General features: G+C 58.9%; 1 protein-coding gene across 3 annotated transcripts; it reads right to left on the reverse strand.

Moving 5' to 3' along the window:
* Positions 1-1,635: 1,635 nt before the first annotated feature.
* Positions 1,636-17,803, reverse strand: FTCD (formimidoyltransferase cyclodeaminase). Of its 3 annotated transcripts, none has more exons than XM_024758137.1 (14): positions 17,666-17,803; positions 16,838-17,021; positions 16,062-16,190; positions 15,227-15,315; positions 14,956-15,135; positions 13,783-13,920; positions 13,566-13,697; positions 8,062-8,123; positions 7,596-7,725; positions 7,338-7,499; positions 3,976-4,019; positions 3,635-3,773; positions 2,914-3,009; positions 1,636-1,883 (listed from the first exon to the last, which is right to left on the reverse strand). In XM_024758137.1, exons 1-14 carry the CDS (start codon positions 17,717-17,719, stop codon positions 1,797-1,799), a joined length of 1,626 nt encoding a protein of 541 aa, XP_024613905.1. In that variant the 5' UTR covers positions 17,720-17,803; the 3' UTR covers positions 1,636-1,796. The 3 variants fall into 3 exon arrangements, with proteins under 3 accessions (XP_024613905.1, XP_024613906.1, XP_024613904.1); XM_024758138.1 differs by having other exon boundaries at positions 7,656-7,725; positions 16,838-17,039; positions 17,666-17,732; XM_024758136.1 differs by having other exon boundaries at positions 16,838-17,039; positions 17,666-17,732.
* Between the last annotated feature and the right edge of the window lie 182 nt (positions 17,804-17,985).

The raw sequence follows: 17,985 nt of genomic DNA on the forward strand, positions 1-17,985 counted from the left end.
ACCGAGGGGCTGTGGGTCAGTGGGGAGGCTCAGGCCGATGGCAGTGGCCACCTGGGGAAAGCTGTCCTCGGGTAGAGGTCAGGGGTTCCCAGGCAGGCAACAGGTGAGAAACAGGTGAGGCTCTTCTGGCCCAGTGGGCACCGTGCTCACACCCTCAGCCCCCATCCCAGCATCTGAGGGCTAGGGACACACTCCACCGTCAGTGGTGAGAACCCCTCCGAGCTCTGCCACGGGGACAAGGGGAGATTGAGTGCAGTGGTACAGCCGCTCGGGAGGGCGACACCCCAGGACTCAGCGGTCCCCCCACCCCGAGAGCCTTGTGCAAGACGCACGCAAGGTGGAGAGACACAGCAGACGCCAAGGGCACACACGACCCCGTTTACCCAAATGTCAGCCCACGGGGAAAACTGAGCCTTTGCGTGGGGAGTGTGCCCTTGTGCCGGATGGCCTACGGGAAGCCAGAGTGCGGTCACCGTGGAGCAGGGCCGTTGGGGTCAGGGGTCAGGGTGAGAAGGGGTCTGTGACGGGAGAAGGCCGATCAGGACGTGCAGCTTCCTGAACGTATCTTCTATTTCACAATGAAATGGTGAAGGAAACACGGAGAAAGGACAAGTGAATAAAGTAAGCAGGAGTCTCTAAAATAAAAGCTGATGTGAAAGGGCTCCGGGCCATGGCCTCCAGGCTAGCGTGTTAACTAGAACAGAAGTCAGCATTTGATCTGCTCTCTTAACGCAGTCAAGCAAGAATGAAGAGTATATATGCACATGTGTTTGTGTTTGCATGAACACTGAATGGGCACAAAGAGGGAATTCAGCGATTTCCTGAAGAGGTTACGCAAAGGCTGCTGGGGACCAGGTGGTGGGGACTCTCTGCACAGCCCTGGTTTTTGAACTACGTGATGCGTTGCCTATTTTAAAAGAACAGGTTGGGGCCCTCCTGCAGCTCCTGGTGTCTCCTGGCCCTCCTCAAGTAACGCCGACGCTCGCACGCTTACAGCTCCAAGCCTCAAGGATGCTGCCCTACTGGGGCAACACGGCTGCCTGCCCAGGCCTCTCCCACGATCCCCGCAGGGCCCCACACACACCTCTCGCCCCCCAGGATCCCTCGTCCCTCCATCGGGCATCATTGGCTCTGCAGCACCTGGACCAGGTCGGTTGCCCCCAGCCCAGGGGGCTCTCCACCGCACCCCCACCTCCCTCACTGCCCAGGCCCTGCAGGGACCCTCCTGGGACCCCCACCACTGGGCCTCAGCCCCTGAGCTTCCACTGAGGGAAGTCGGTGCCCAGTGCCCAGGACCCCCCTCCCAGAGCCCAGGTCCAACGCTTTGAGCTCTCCCGCCAGGACGTGGGACCCGGCCGCATGTCAGCAGCACCGCCCCAGGAACTCCCGGCCCTCTGCCTGTCCTCACCTTGGCAGGTCCCCGCCCATCAGGCAGCGCGGCCTTCACCCTTCCATGTGACGGGCTCTTTCCCCCAGGACTCCAGGTGCTCTGGGACCCTGTGTCACCTTGGGCTGCACCTCCATTTCCCCCCACCTGCCTCCCCACACTGGCACCTCACGGGGTCCCCGTCCCAGCCGCTCGGCTCAGCCCTCCCCCAGCCCGCCCACTGATCCCCTGCATGCACCCCACAGGCACCAGTGTGTCCTCACTTTACTGGAGGCCCCAGGTGACAGAAGGTGACACCACGAACCCAGACACACCTGCCCATCACACCCTCCCCTCTCTGGGCCCCATGGGATGTGTCTGGAGGAGCCTCAAGGGGAAGCAGGGTCCAGTGAGGTCCCCTGCCCGGCCATCACTCCCGCCGGGCCTCCAGCTGGTCCAGCACCAGTGCCGCCTGGGTCTTGGCTTCCTGCAGGAGGCCGGAGATGCGCTGGCGGACCTGACAGACACAGGGGCCCCGTCAACACCCCAAGCCCGCCACCAACCCCGCTGGCCCCACCTCCCCGCCACCTCCCTGGGCTGTCCACTCTGGGTGACCCCAAGCCCCTGACCTAGGGATCCCCAGCTCCTCATGGGTCTCTTGGTGGTGATGGGAGGGGCCCCTCTGTCTTTCCTGAGATTTGGGGCCAGCCAGCCCCCACCCTCCCGGTCTCCCCACTTTAGCCATGACTGCCAAGGACAGGGCTGTGTCCTTGAGGCCTTAAGGGCCAGAGCTCAAGCGGCCTGTCCATTATCTCAATGCTTCCATGGTGGACAGGGCCTTCCCTGATGGCCAAGCCCAGCCCAGCTGGAGAGGCAGGTGGGGACAGGCTGACGCTCGAAAAGGCCGTGGCCCTCCCATTCCAAGCCGCGAAATCACTTTTTAAAGATCGTCACAAAATCACAGAGACACATGGGCAGTGGCCAGGGCTGGGAATGGGGGTGACTGTGGGGCATCCTTTGGAGTGATGAGAATGTCCCAGACCTTGATAGAGGTGGCGGTCTCGCAACCCCGTAAGTGTGCTTCACGCCACTGAATTGTATCATCTCACACAGTGAGCTGCACGCTTTGTGAATTTTCCTCCAATAAACAGTAACAAGGAAATGATCACAAACGCTGAAGTGGGAGCACGGCTTAGGCTGCAGCCTGTTCTTTGAGACCCTGTGCTGTCAGCGCTACAGCCCAGCCCACCTGGGAGAGACGCCAGCCCTGGCCAGAGCCCCCCGGGAGGGGACTAGGGGGTGCCCGCCTGCCCCCAGGCCACCTGCCTCCACAGAGGTGCTGAAAGGCGGCCCCGGCCGTCCCCGACGCCTGCGTTCTGCCGGCCAGGCCTCGTCCACCCGCAGGAGCTGGAGGAATTACTTATCTGATGGACACTTCCCTCCCTTGAAGACCTGCTGGCCAGGTGCCCTGGGCCCCAGGTCTGGGAGCCACGGCCCGAGGGCAGCCTCCAGTGCCCTCGGCAGGCCCGGCCCACACCCCTGCCCACCTGGTCCTTAAACGCGTCATCGGTGACATCCTTCAGGTTGATGAGCACATTGAAATACGCGCCAAACACACCCGTCTCCAGGGCCTTCACCGCCACCTACAACAGCCAAGGGGCAGGGCCCTCGTCGGTACCGGGGGGCAGCAGGGCCTTGCCCTGCCCATTCCTCAGCCCAGGGGCACGGCCTGGGGGCCTCACGCCTCATTCGTGAAGACGGCAAACTGACCAGCCCAAGGGTTCCCTCCATGCGGCAGGGCCGGCCCTCTCCCCACAGAGAGAAGCAGCTCGGCCTGGCCCCCTCCAGAGGCGGATATAACAACCAGCCCAAGGAAATGAGGCTCCTCCCCTCCGGATGGGCTGTGGACACGCAGAGCCGGCCCTGACGTTCCTGGTCCCCGAGCCTCTGCGCACGGCATGGGCTGCGGACAGGGGTGCCTGTGCACATCTGCAAGCCCCTGGGTTTTCTGGAAGAGGGGCGGTGGGAAGGAGGGAAGGGACGGGGTCTGGGGGATGGTTAGGGGTGGCCTCTGGAGACACACTCGAGTTTCTGCTTCTCTCTGCCGCGCAACCTTGCACAAGAACTTAATGGGTGACGGAGCCAGCCCTGCGGGCTGAGACTGACCGAAACGCCCTGTGAGCGCCTGTGCCTGCCCGGCTTGGTGAAAAGCTGTGATGCCCAGTGCCCCTCCGCACGTCGCCCCCGTAGCGGGGCTCCACAGCGTACCTGCAGGTCCGACCGGCAAGCCAGGTTCGCGCACAGGGCCAGCTCCCGCAGCGCTGGCCACAGCGAGGTCACCAACTCCGCCAGCGCCAGGGGCACGGCCACCGCCCGCCTCAGCCCCTCCTGCAGGGCAGCCGCGCGTCTGGAAGCAAGAGGGTCAGTGGTTAGAGCCCGGGGCGCCCAGACACTGCTGGACTCACCTGATGGCTCCGCTCTGAGCAGACGGAACCAGGGTGGGGACCACAGGGAAACTGTTCTTCAATCACAACACACACCAGTGGGGGACTGACTGGTACCAGGGCCTCCTGAGGCGTCCGGATGTCCGCAGCCACCACTGCACTCACCTGTCCTTGTCCTCAGGTGTGTTCTTGGGCAGCTTCGTTGCTTTCTGCCGGAGCAAACACAGAAACGCGCGGGTGACTGACTGTGATGAGGGGACACGGGAGCCTGGGGCAGGGAGGGGCTTCACGCAGGGCCCACACCACCCCCGAGGTCGGTTCCGTGGATTAGAGCCCTGGGCCCCTGACAGAGGAGGGCAGGCGACCCGGAGCAAGGCCCCGTGTGGTCAGCACTGGAGGCTGGGTGGAGGGGAGCGGGTTCTCCAGCCACAGGCCTCCCAGCCTCCAGGCAAGGCAACCGCACAACCCCCGAAGTCCAGGTGTAACGGTTCAGGCCGTGTCCGCGCATCCCCGAGGGGCCACACAACCCAGGCCTCCCCTGAGGAGCCATCAGCCCATGTGTCGCTCACCTCGCCGCTGCCGGGCAGGCCTCCCCCGTCCCGCGCCCCGTGCTGTGAGCACCCGTCCAGCCCCGCTCGCTCACACCAGCACCCTAGGCCTGCCCGCGTGCCGGGTCCAAAGGCGTAGCCGGTGGGGAACGTGCCCTGCTGGTTTTGTAGGTTTCACCAAATCTCCGCCCCAAACCGTTAACAGTCAGCTGGTCCATCAACGCTGCATGAGCGTAAAGGATCCCTGGACCCGACCCGAACCGGATTCGATCAGCATCCTGACCCGACCAGAACCAGATTCTGTGACCATCTTGGACCCGACCTGAACCGGGTTCTGTCACCATCCTGACGTGCCCTAGTCTCCCCGGGCGCCCCTCCGGCCTCCTGTCTCCTGTGACACGTGTCTCTCTTCCGTGTGGACCCACAGCAGCTCCTCCCGAACACGGGAACCTGCTGACTCTGCCGCAGGCCCAGGTCAGGGCGGGGGTGGGGGGGCAGGAGGGTCTCCACTGGGCAGAACTTTGCTTGTTTTAGTCGTCTGACTTTCACGTGGCCACGTCTGTGCCTGGCTGAGGGGGGCTGCCCACCCTCAGGGCTGCAGTTTGATTTATTCTCTGACTCACTGTGAGGTTTGTTTGCTGACTCCACCTAGAGATCGCTCCTGTGTTCGGTGCAAGATAAGGATGTTTTCTTAGTTTTGTTCAAAAGTCTGTCTTCCTGCTGCTCACTGGGGACAGAGACCAGTGCAGCGTCTACCACACTCACACGTGTGTGTGTGTGATTGCCGGTCAGGTGTGTCTTCAGTCTAACCATTTATGTTAGGTTTTCTCTAAACCACACCTCTTTGCTGACTACTTTCTTTTTCCTTCCTGCCTTTGGATCAGATTTTCATTTTCCTACTGCCCCCTCCAGTTGTTTTATATTTGTCTTATTTCTGATCTCTAGTGGTCAGAATTTGTAATATTTGTCTTTAATTACGTGTTATTACTCATATGCACGCTGATGCCTCTACTCAAGCCCCTCTCAGTGTCTGAAGTGTCTCAGACCACAGGTAGCTAGAGGTACCCTGAGAGAAGTTCAATAATTCTGGCCTGGGGAGGCCGTTTAAACTACGACACAACACCAAGGAAAGAGCAAAAGAAAGACTGAATATTCGACGACATAAAAACACAAGGCTCTTAGGGTCAGAAACCAGCACAAGCAAAGTTGAAAGTCAAACAAGCTGAGACTCCCTGGCTTATGAAAAGGCCTAGGCAGCACCACGCAGAACAGAGAAGAAAAGGACACCTCACTTTCCTGAGAAGGAAATAAAACCGCTGCAGAAAGTATGAAAACGCTCCTCCCCCTGCCCCGCCCACGTGAGACGCTGGCACCTGGGCAGCACCAAGAGACGCACGTGACCACCAGGGCGGCGTCGGGGCAGACGGCGGGAGGGCCACTCCAGGGCTCGATCCACACAACCTCTGCAAGGGCCACTGGGCAGCACCCTCCACGTGGGAAACACACCCGCCCTGGGGGGAAAGCCCGTCCCCGAGTCGCTCCTACAGCCCGTCCACCGAGTGCTCAGTGACGGAGGCCAGCTGTCCACACTGCCTGTCCCAGGTGCTGACTGGACCTGGCCAGAATCCCCAACAGGGCTGGTCCAAGGCCTCCACCCCAGGCGACCCCAGAACACCGGGCCACTGAGCCGGGGGTGTCCCTGCTCCAGGAGGACGTAAGGTGAAATATGCAAGCTGCAACTGGACATCTGCCTGACGCCATTTGCGTAAGAAAGGAGGAGAAAGGGGAGACCCAGTTCTGCCCAAATGCACACAAACATCTCAGGGAGACGTACGCACTGGGGCTGCACCTGCTTGGGCAGGGGGACAACACACCAGCTGCCCTCTGCCCCTGTGAACTCTGAACCCCTGAAGCTTTCGCCCATTTTAAAAAGCAAATGAACGAAATTAAAACGTAAAAGAGCATAGGGGAAAGGTGATCAGTCTCTGTACCCCGCCCCCGGGGACCCAGCTTCTGTCGCAGGGTCACCTCCTCCCGCAATGCGACATCCTAGACTGTCCCCGTGCGGATGCGGCACTCACGTCGGGGCGCCCAGCCCAGTAGCCCCCGAGGTCGCCTGGCCCAGGTCCTCCTGCCCCGTCCCCCACCCACCCCCGAGGCGGCTCTGGATGCCTGCTGTCTGTCGGGAGCTCATTCCTTCCCAGGCGTGTCTTCCTACCCCCGTGGGGTACGAGCGCCCTCATTGCCGCCTCTCTCGGGTCCTCTCTGCTGTATCTGCCCTCAGACACGCCTGGGGCTTCTTGACCTTGAATTCGGACCTCGACCTTCCTGCAAGTTCCCCATCCCCCGCCCGGTCTGATGGACGTCCCTCCTCCGCTGCCCCCTGGATGGGCACTGCCTAGATGCAGCCGCCCACGTCCTGTGCTGCTGAAAGTGCCCGGCCCCCCGGGGGCCCTTTGTGTCTCATGACTGAACATCTTCTCTGATCTCTGAGACCATGACCCACAGCGTTTCTTCTGTGAAGATTCCTGTTTCCGCCCTTCCCGGGATGGGAGCTCTTCCCTGGGGACTTTGTTTTCCTCCGGCATCTGCAGGTCTGCGTGTCACCCATCAGCGGGACTCAGGGACGTGGGCAGGGGGACGCTGAGCCTGGCTGACCCTCAGGACAGGTGCCCTTCTTGCCCCTCCCCCAGCCTGCAGAGACCCCGACCTGGAGTCACACCTGCACCACACCCGCCGAGCTTGGCCCTGCACGAGCGGGGGCGGGGTGGGGGGGAGTGCCCAAGAGGGGCTAGACCACTGTCTCCTCCCTCCAGCCCCCAGGGTCTACAGACAACTGTGCTCGTGGCAGCCCCTCCCCCTCCCCCTGTGACCCCGACCCACTTTTCTCTCGTCCGGACCCCGTACTGTCCACCGACCCCACTCTCCCTCGGGGCTGCCTCTGCGGGGCTGGTGATGGAGGCCCGTCTGCACGCTCACCAGGTAGGCCTCGAAGGCCCGGGCGTCGGCGTCCACCATCGCGGTCAGCTCAGTCAAGGCCGTGTGGAAGGGTGGGACCAGGCGCCGCACGGTCGCATCCAGGTGTTCGAACTGGCGCCGCCCGTAGGTCATGAGGCCGGCCATGGAGGCCAGCGCGGCACCCTGGGGAGAGTGCCCTGTGCGTGGGACCAGCCCCAGGCTGGGCGACGCCCCCAAGCCCGGCCGTCCCCCCCGCATCCTGGCCCAGGCCCCACTCACCATGGCTGCACTGGCTGCGGCCACGGAACCGCCCCCTGGGACTGCCGAGCGGGCGCCCACCTCACGGACAAAGGTGCGCAGGGGCTGGTCAACCAGGCTCTGTTCTGGGCTGACCTCGGGGACCAGGTACCTGCAGGGGTGGGGCTGGGAGTGAGGGTCTGCATCGTGCAGGGGCGGGGACAGGGTCCTGGGTCGTTGCAGCCAGGCCGTAAGGGTGGGGTTGGCCAGGCCGGGGGCCCCTCATTCGCACCAGTGTGTGGGGGGCAAGGATGTGGGTCCAATATGCAGAGTGGCTGCCCCGGGGAGGGGCTGTGACCAGCCAGGAGCTGCGTGAGGACAGAGTGGGACCTTGTCGGGACCCCACCGGGCCCCCCAGCAAGCTCCCAGCCCCACGCCTGGCGACAGAGCAGAGCTCTGGAGGACTGAGGGGGTCTCCACGCAGGGGCAGGGGGCGGGGGCTGCTCACTCGATGATCCGCTCCTTGGGGTTGAAGGGGGACAGGGAGTCCAGGCCCAGCCGGTTCACCACCTGGAAGAGGGGCCGGTGAGTGGAGTCCCCTTGACCGGTAGGTCCCACCCCTGCCGCCCGCGGGGCACCCCGCCCTGGTGGGGAGCCTGCAGGGGCACAGCTGCCACACCCCATGCCCACCAGCAGCCCTGCCGGCTGAAGGCCTCGCCGAAAGCAGGTACCCTGCCTGGGCTCCGGACACACCACCCACCCACCGTGCTGCTCCAGGGAGACCAAGGCCCGTGGTGACCCCATCCTGCCCCCACAAGAGCCTGTGCTGGAAAGGGACCAAGAAAACTGCCTCTTTGGACAGGATTCCAGCTCCTCGGGTGTCAGGGTCTCTCTGGTTCTTAAAGGCTGGGAGCTGCGTGATCTGCCCAAATGTGAGACTTGATATGTGAGGAAAAGTGAATTTTACCCCAATTCAACGTTAAGTTGGAAATATCCCCATTTTGGAGTAGAATTCTTTCCACCAAAAACCACTCAGGACACTTTATAATGCTCGATGCCGTCACACAGTTCCAACCCCTCTGAGCCACACAGGTGATATGTTCCACACAAAACAGAAAATGACAAGTGCAGCTTGAGGGAAACGAAGCAGCAGGTCCCAGGGGATGGTCATGAGGTCTCCCTGAGGATGTGGAAATGGGGCAGAGAGCGCCCGAGAGCTGGCGGTAGAGCCAGCAAGCAGCCCGCCTGCCGCAGAAAACCTCAGGGTGAGGAACAGAACTGTCAGAATGGAACTCAGCACCCGGCAAAGCTGGCAGAAAGTAAAGGAAACCATTCACAGCCAGAAGTGACCAGAAATGCCCAGAAAGACCTCCTCTCCCAGAAGCTGGGTCCACCCTGGAGACATCTGAGACCTCTCACGAGTAGGGGTGGTCTCGAGCCCACAAGAGCTGTGTCAGACGGGAGACCCTTGAAAGAGGACATCTCCAAGGATGAATCTGGGAAAAACCGCCCATCACAGGAAATATTGGGATACTTCCCAGTCGCGGCTTTCCGTTTGGTGAAGCACGAAAAAGAATCTTTCCTGGGAATTCTAACCTGACGGGGAGGTGGGCCACCGTTCACACAGAATTCTCTTCCTGTGTGGCACCAAAGCTCCAAGCAAAAGGCTCGTCTAAAGTGGTCCAAACATCTAACAGAGGCAAATACAAAGTAAACCAGGTGACCAAGAATTACCACAGACGGAACTCTAAAGAACAGGCACTCACAATCAAAAATCACAAAGCACGTGAAGAAGCACCACCATTAGAACCAGCAGACACAACAGTTTGCAAAATCAGACCTTCAAAGACCGCAGACCTCAGCACTTTCAGATAAAAGATATAAAATAATATGTTTTAAAAGACATAGAGGGCTTCCCTGGTGGCGCAGTGGCTGAGAGTCCGCCTGCCGATGCAGGGGACGCGGGCTCGTGCTCCGGTCCGGGAAGATCCCACGTGCCGCGGAGCGGCTGGGCCCGTGAGCCATGGCCGCTGAGCCTGCGCGTCCGGAGCCTGTGCTCCGCAACGGGAGGGGCCACAACAGTGAGAGGTCCGTGTACCGCCAAAAAAAAAAAAAAAAAAAAAGACAGTAGAGAGAGTCAAACACATTAATAAGGAATAAATAAATGTGGGAGAGGTGAAAGCTTCTTAGAGAAAAAGGATGAAGTTAGAAAATTCTCCATGCTCCTAATACTTGCGGCTGGAATTTTAAGAGGAACAGGTCATTTACACATTCTTAAACTACCTCCCCAGGGAGTTCTTATTGACAACAAAAGGAAAACAGAAACACTGCAGTGATGACCCTGGGTCAGGGATACCAGCTCGACCAGAGGACCCAGGTAACGCCCTGAGGGGGGCACTCTGTCACTTCTGTGCTACTCCTGCCAGAAACGCACAAGCGCACCCAGCCCTGAGACAGGTCAGCCCGGCGCCCAGCGAGCCGCGCTTCACAAAGCCACCAGCCGGTGTTCCACAGTCCGTCACGGTCAAGGAAAGACGGGGAGCACTGGGGACCTGATCCAGATTAAAGGCCATAAAAGACAAGCCAGCCGAACCCACTGCTGCTCTGGGGCAGACCATGGACAGGGGGGCACTGATGCGATTTGATTCCGGTCTGCAGATTAGACGCCAGGCTGTACCGTGCTGGATTTCCCGGTTTTGATCATTGCACTGTGATTGTGTAAGAGAACGTCCTTGATCTTAAGAATTACACCCTGAATAAACAAGGGGTAAAGGGCACAGTGTCTTCAATCTACTTTAAAATGTTCCAGAAAAAAATATGATTATGCGTGGAATACAGAAATAGAGTGATACAGCAGATGGGGCAAAATGCAACAATAGGTGAACCTGGAGCGCATAAAAGAGCTCCTGGTACTGTGCTCGCACCTCTTCTGCGAGTAGGAAATTACATCAAGATAAAAAGTTACACAAAACTTTGTAACTGCTAGAAAGAGAATAGACCCAGCCATAAACTGCATCAGTGATTGCAAAATGAAGCCTGAGAAAACCACAGTGAATACGGGGGAAAGAAAGTACAAAAAAGGCAGAATATGTGGAAGAAAATGCTACCACAGTGTAACGGGTGTCGGTAAAGTGAAAGGACCAAAAACTGGATCAAAAATACAACGGAAGAAAATATTCCTGAAGCTAAACAAGAATGAACCTGTGAATCACAAGAAACCCTGTTCCAGAGAAAACAATGATGCAGAGCAATCCACAGCAAGACTCTTGTGGCAGAGTCGCTGACTCTCAAGGATAAAGATGGAATTCTTCAAGCGTCCAGGAGAAAGAACCGGCCCCCAGGTTAGGGTTAGCCTTAGACCTCCACACAGGGACATTCATTCCAAAGGTGGTAACAACGTGTTTGCAACGTTCTCAGGAAAAGACTTGTGACCTGAGTTTTTGGTTGTCCTACGGTCTTGCAAAAAGCATAATGTCACAGAAAGACATTCCCAAACCTGCCAGAACCCACAGAATAAAGCCCCTGTGAGCCTTTCTTTAAAAATCTGCTTGTCTGTGAAATCCAGCCAGACAGATGGGAAAGGACAGAGATGCATAGTGACCTCACTTGTGTATAGAACCAAGATTAAACATCTGTGGGTATTTAGTATGTGTGGATATGGTTACAGAAGGTCAATGTTATACACTGACAATGTAAAAATAACAACAAAGCAATTTAAATCTGGAACAGAGATGACCATTCACACAAGCGCATTAACTTTTTTGTCTCTCTTCACCAGGAGTCAACAGACATTGTCTAATATTGATAAACAGCTAAAGGATTAAATACATTATTTAAACTTAAAAAGTTAAGCACCTAGAACTAATAAATGAATTCAGCAAGGTAGCAGGATACAAAGTCAACACACAAAGGTCAGTGCATTTCTAAACACTAACAGTGAACAACCCGAAAAAGAAATTACAAAAACAATTCCGTTTTCAATAGCATAAAATACTTAGGAATTAATTAACTTAACCAAGGAGGTGAAAGACTACAATGAAAACTACAAAACATGATGAAAGAAGGCAAAGACAAATGAAGGGGAACACAGCCCACGTCCAGGGCTGGAAAGACAGTGCTGTAAGACAACACCACCACCCAAAGTGGCCTGCGGAGTCAGCGCGAGCCCCGTCACAGTCCTGACAACGTCTTTTGCAGAAATAGGAAACCCCATCCCGGACACTGGTGACAGCTGCACAGCTTTATACACATACACCAGTGGCCAGCGCACTTAAAAATGGTTGAAAGACGACAAATTTTATGTCATGTCTATTTTACCATAATTTAAACAACTGAAAAAATATTTAAGCACCAAAATAACCAGCTCCCTAAAAAATAGCACAAGTCTAAAAACTCAGGAAATAGAGAAGGAAGAAAGACAGCAGTAAATGCTGTGTAGTTACTTTCTCATTCATTTCCTGTGTCTCATGTTATGGGAATGTAGATTCTTTTCTTAAAGTGTATATTATGCTTTCAGATGATTATTTCTTCAAAGCTACACCGCTGAGTATAAGCTCTGTTGGCTTCCGCCAGCCAGCAAAAGGCAGACCTCCCTCTACCGCACTTCACAGATAGTACGTTTCTGACAAATTGAAGGTTTGTGGCAACCCTGCTTCAAGCAAGTCTACTGGCACCATTTTTCCAACAGCATCTGCTCACTTTGTGTCTCTGTGTCACATTTTGGTAATTCTTGCAGTATTTCAAATCCTCCGCCGACACAAAGATCACTACTCTCTGTAAGCTCAGATGACGGTTCGCACTTTTTGGCAATAAAGTACTTTTAAAGTAAGTATGTACACAGCTTTTTTAGACATAATAGTATTGCAAACTTAATAGACTACAGTCTAGTGTAAACATAACTTTTATACACACTAGGAAACCAAAAAAATCGTGTGAGTTGCTTTATTACGATATTCGCTTTCTTGCAGTGGCCTAGAACCAAAGCTATGCTATCTCCAAGGTGCCTGTGCTGATAAAAATTAAGTCAAACTGATACATTTGGATAAAGTTTTTTAATTAATAAATCAAAAAATAGAGATAAATATATTGTTATAAGGTAATTACCAAAATCCCTAAAAATAGACTAACTCCTCCATACAGCCCAAAGGAAACCATACTCTCATGCCTAAAACTAGGACAACAGTAAGTCCAGACATACCTGCTAAATTAGTAGATACAAAAGGATAAACTCAACTACCAAAAGACAAAAGCTTTCAGAGAGGGCTTCCCTGGTGGCACAGTGGTTAAGAATCCGCCTGCCGATGCAGGGGACACGGGTTCGAGCCCTGGTCCGGAAGGATCGCACATGCCACAGAGCAACTAAGCCCGTGAGCCACAACTACTGAAGCCCGCGCGCCTAGAGCCCGTGCTCCGCAACAAGAGAAGCCACCGCAATGAGAAGTCCGCGCACCGCAACGAAGAACAGCTCCCGCTCGCCGCAACTAGAGAAAGCCGGCGCCCAGCAACGAAGACCCAACGCGGCCAAAAATAAATAAATAAAACTTTCAGAGAAATCCAATCATGTGTTCATTATAAGAAACGCCCTCAAGACAAAATGACTCCGAGGCCAGAGCAACAGGACTGAGAAGGACGGCCACACCCAGAGCAGGCGGTAGGACCTGGGACCAAAGGAACAACTTTGTGAATAACCCACGGACACTAGATTCACGCACCCAAATCCCAACAGGCAGGGAGCGGACGAGGGGCAGGTCCTTCCATCCGCGGGACGCGGCTCCGGGACAGGCACCGGGCCCCGTCCTCTCCGCTGAAGTTTCACAAGACTGAACACATTTTAGGTCACAGAGAAAACCTCAACAGTGTCCCCCAAGTGAAAACAGTGTGATCTCAACTTCCAGGCACAGACAAGAAAACAAAGAAGGAGGAGGCCTGGCCCCGCAGACAGGGCCCCAGGCCCAGGGTGCAGGCGTCCGGAGCCCCCGACCTGCTCCCTGACTCACCCCCAGCCCCACCCACCAGCCGGAGCCGCTGCCCCTCCTCCAGGACGAAGAGGTTCTCCTTCTCGCAGTAGAAGGCGGCCACGTCCAGCAGGGCCTTCAGAGGCACCAGGCCCACCAGCTGCGAGCCCACCACCGGGAGGCTCAGCTCCTGCAGAGGTCAGAGGTCGGAGGTTGGGGAGTCAGCGCCCAGGGGGCTGGGCTTGAGAGACGGGGAGGGGACCCACCCTGCTCACCTGGGCTTCTCTGCAGGTCTCCTCGTAGACCGTGTGCAGCCCTGTGACCTCAAAGTCCAGGAGGTTCATAGACACCTGAGCCAGGTTCTTCTCATCCAGGTACCAGCCGATGCCCTGCACCTTTCTCAGGCGTCCTGGCTGTCAAGGAGAAGGCTTGCCCAGCCCGGCCCCGCCCAGCCTCTCCTGCGCCCCGCACTGAGAGCCCCTTCCCCCTGCATCCCCCAGCCAGCCAGAGGGCTCCCTTCCACGCCAGACACCTGGACGAGGGGGGCCGTGGCCTGAAGACTGTGCGGTGCAGCTGGGCAGCCGGCTTCAGGCAGGTCTGTTCCTCACTCGCCCATTCTCATCTGAGCCGGGAAAGGGCCTGCCCACCACGGGAAACTAAGGCCCCGAAGGGTCGGTGCCGCGGGGCCTGCCCTGCAGAAGCCACAGGCTCAGACCAGGCCGGGCGGCCTGGGCATCCCGCCCACGTCCCTGTCCTGGGGGCGGGTCCCTACCTCCCACCCCTTCCACCCCTTGCCCCAGAGGCCAGCTCCTGGCCCTCACTGCCTGGGGCGACTCAGTCTACCGTTCGGGCTTAGCAGACCCTTCACGTCAGCAGAGCACAGAGAAGGATTCGGGAGTTGCCGTGTTTGTGTATTGTGTTTGCAGACAACTGAGCGTTCGGCACGGAAGCTGGGCTCCCAGGGCCTCAGCTGCCTGGAAGGCCCAGGGCTCTGGGAGTGGGGCCTGACAGGTGGGCAGGGCCTCCTTCACCGGGTGTCTCTGTGTCTGTGTCCAGCTCGAACTTTCTGCAGGAGCGATACTCACACTAGGTGACAGCTACGATGGCAGACTGGGTGGATCAGGGCACCTGGGGGTACCTGGAAGTACCTGAGGCATCTGGAGGTACATGGGGGCACCCAGGGGTACCTGGGGCGCAGAAGCGGCTGTTTTCCTATCAGTGTGTAAATGATGCAGCATTTTAACCACAGCTGCAGCCCTGCAACTTCCGTGGAAAATGTCCTTAAAGACCTGCTCCGCAGCTTCAAACCCTGGAACCCCGACCCTGCCGGTCCCACGTGGCGTGGACCCCGAGGCAGGCTGGTCAGCAGCCCCACGCACGGGGCAGGGCCTGGGCCCTCTCCGGCGGTGGCACGGGTGCCCTCACGGCGACCCCGCGCGCGCCCTCACCTGGCCCGCCCCGCGGCCCTGCTCCCGGAGGTCAAGGGCGATGCGGTGCGCTTGCTCCCTGGTGCTGAGCAGGTTGACGTTGAACGCGATGAGGAACTTCCGCGCCCCCGTGACAGTGGCCCCCCAGCTGGGGACGAAGGAGCTGGGGCCGAAGTCGGGCGCCCACTCAGCCTGCTTGAGCTGTGGGGAGACCAGTGGGTGAGGGAAGGGGGAGGAGGGCCCACCCTGCGGGGCCCGCCCCCAGACCGCCCACTGGGAGGGGACACCGCACCTTCTCAGGCAGGGCCTCGTATTCGCCGGCCCGGATGGGCGGCAGAGAGCGGCGGCTGGCCGTCCGTGCTGCCTCGCCGTACAGGTACACTGCAGGGGGCCTGGCCGGTCAGGCCCTCGGCCGGCGGGCGCTGCAGGACCCCCATTCCCGCAGCTCCGTCTTGCTGGCAGCGCCCCCATCTCTGAGTCCCGTCAGATGGGCACTCTGTATGGGCCAGGACCCCTCCTCTGCCCACCCTTGCTGCCCCTGCACAGATGCCCCAGAAAAAGCCATTGCCCACCCACAACAGGGCCTGGAAGGATATTCGTGTTTCTCTCCAAAGTGCATTTTCATTGAACGAGCAACACGCCCGCAAATTAAGGAACGAGGAGGAGAGAAAACAAAACTCACCACCAGCTCTGACACCTGCACAGGGCAGGTGACACCCGTCCATCAGCCACATTGCAGGGGGCTGGACCTATGCCCGGGCTCACAGGTCCGCCTGCTGCCCTGTGCTGGGCTTTTCCTTGATTTGGTTAATTTCCCAAAGAGACTGTTTAGGGCTCCCCATCCATCCTGCTCAAGTCCTTTACAGAGCGGCTACTCGGTCCCTGCCTCCCTGACAGCTGGGACCCTGTCCTTGTGGTTTGTCCCATTGCAGGAGAAGTGGGACATATTCCTACCTGTCAAAAACCTGCATGGTAGGGTTTTTGGGTTTTTTTCTTAAAATGCATTTTTAAGGATGCAAGAGCAGAGAGCCTCAAGGGATGGTTGAGGCTGCTGGGAAGTGAAGTGAAGTGAGGAGGGGCCGGCTGGGGGAGCCCCTGGGGTAGGCCGCCCTTCCCCAGGCACGCACCTGGCACACAGAGCTCCTCTGCCAGCCGCTGGCCAAAGGCCTGAGCACAGAGCACGCATTCGTCCATGGTGACGCCCCTCACTGGGATGAAGGGGCACACGTCCAGGGCGCCCATCCGAGGGTGCTCCCCTGCACAGAGATGGGGGCTGAGGAAGCTGGGGCCCAGGTGTGGAGCTCGGGGCAGACCCTGCCCTCCAGCCCGCTGCACACGCACACCCGCACTGACCCCAGGGCCCCGGGAGAAGCAGCCCCCGATTTCTGCGGCATCTCAGGGGTAAAACCCTCCCTCTCCTAAGAGCCGAGAGGATAACTCCGAGCCCTCAGGGAGGGGCGCCGTCACCCGGCTGCCTTACAGAGGGTCCTTCTCAGAACCCGAGTCCCACTGCGGGTCAGATGGCGGCCCCCGCGGCCCCCTCCCCCCAGGCAGTTCCTCTGAGATAAGCCTCCATCTCTCTTCACCAGTTGGGATCTCTTGTGAATTCCCTCCCCCTCTGTGGGCGTCCAGAGAACCTGCCCTTTTGACCAGCTCCCCGTGTGTCCACCGACCTTTGACCCTGCCTCCCAAAGAACGTGTTTGGTTTGTGGGCTGTTGACAGATCGGGCTGTGTCCCCCACCCCCGCCCAGGGCCTGCACAGAGTGCGATCACCTCTCTGCCAGCCACTCCAGGGCCCCCTGAAATGTGGACGGGGTCCAAGGAGCCTCCAGCCAGCACGATGGCCCCATGCCCTTGGCGAGTCCTGCGGGCGAGGCCGGCCGCGCGCACTCGGGCCCTCACCTCTGTGCCTGCCCATGTCGATGAGCTGGTGGGCGACCCGGGCGGCGTTGAGGGCCCCCTCCACCACGTCCTCGGGGCTCCCCACGAAGGTGTAGACGGTGCGGTTGGTGGAGGGGCCAGCGTCCACGTCCAGCAGCACGCAGCCTGGGGTCTGCACCACCGCTCGGGAGATGGCGTCGATCACCTGGGGACAAAGCCAGGCCTGCGCCTCAGTCTCCCCACGCGGAAGAGGGGACGGGAGCTGCAGGGGCCGTGCCCGCCCTGCCCCCATTCAGACACGACGTGGGGCGAGGACCTGGGCATATGGGGGCCAGCGCCCGGGCAGCACCCTCCGGGAGAAACCGAGGCAGGAAGCAGAACCCGGGCACAGGGGCTCTCAGGGCCCCGAGGAGGTGACCCACAGGCCAAGGTCACAGAGGGGCAGGAACCCAGCCCACAGGCCACCTGTATCTGGGGTGGGGGAGTGTGAAGGGCCCGGAAGCTTCTGAGGCAGCAGGAAGGCCTGCCCAGCTCTCTGTGCCTCAGTTTCCTGCAGGTCACGTGGGGATGAGAGCGCCGCCCACCTCAGAAGGTGGGAAAGGGAGATGGGGTACCCCCCGGGGACCCTGAAATGGCCCTGGGGGTCAGGCTTCAGGGGCCCTGTTTTCACACAAGAGGCCAAGTGACCCGCCCGGACCCCAGGCCCAGACCTGGGCCAGGACGTGGCTGCCTGCCTGCTGCCACCTTCCTCACCCTTTCCAGAGAAGACAATCCCCAAACCGCGCACTGAGCCGCAGTCTCCTTGCCCTGAGCCCCCTACACCGCCTCTGCCGCCCCCAGGTGCCTCACCTCCTGGCTCTTCCCCTCTGAGAAGTTGGGGACACATTCCACCAGCTGGGACATGGTCCAGGCCCTGCTGTAGATGCTCCTCTCGCCAGCAGAGGTGGGAAGGAGGCCAGCAGGGCCTTTATGCCCTCAGGCGGCGCCCCACCCCAGGGCCAGGCTTCTTATTAACCGAGTAGATGGGGGAGGGGCAGAGCCAGGACCCCGAGAGGCTGCCAGTGGAGGGCGAGGACTGAGGCCTCCACCCACGTGGGCGTGGGCTCTGCAAAGGAAGTGCCTGTGACCTGGACCCTCGGGGGAGAGTCTTCAGCAGGCGGCGGCCTCAG

Source organism: Neophocaena asiaeorientalis, unplaced genomic scaffold (assembly GCF_003031525.2).
Source record: "Neophocaena asiaeorientalis asiaeorientalis breed wild unplaced genomic scaffold, Neophocaena_asiaeorientalis_V1.1 scaffold45, whole genome shotgun sequence".
Classification (NCBI taxonomy): domain Eukaryota; kingdom Metazoa; phylum Chordata; class Mammalia; order Artiodactyla; family Phocoenidae; genus Neophocaena; species Neophocaena asiaeorientalis.

Bases quoted from the DNA above. Each gene is read 5' to 3' on its own strand.
- FTCD (XM_024758136.1), bottom strand. From the start codon at position 17,719: ATGTCCCAGCTGGTGGAATGTGTCCCCAACTTCTCAGAGGGGAAGAGC. The intron at 8,124-13,565 runs GTGGGTGGGGCT...CCCCTCTTCCAG, and splicing joins AGGGGCAGCGGCTCCGGCTG to GTGGTGAACCGGCTGGGCCT. The intron at 7,726-8,061 runs GTGAGCAGCCCC...CCACCCCTGCAG, and splicing joins CCCAAGGAGCGGATCATCGA to GTACCTGGTCCCCGAGGTCA.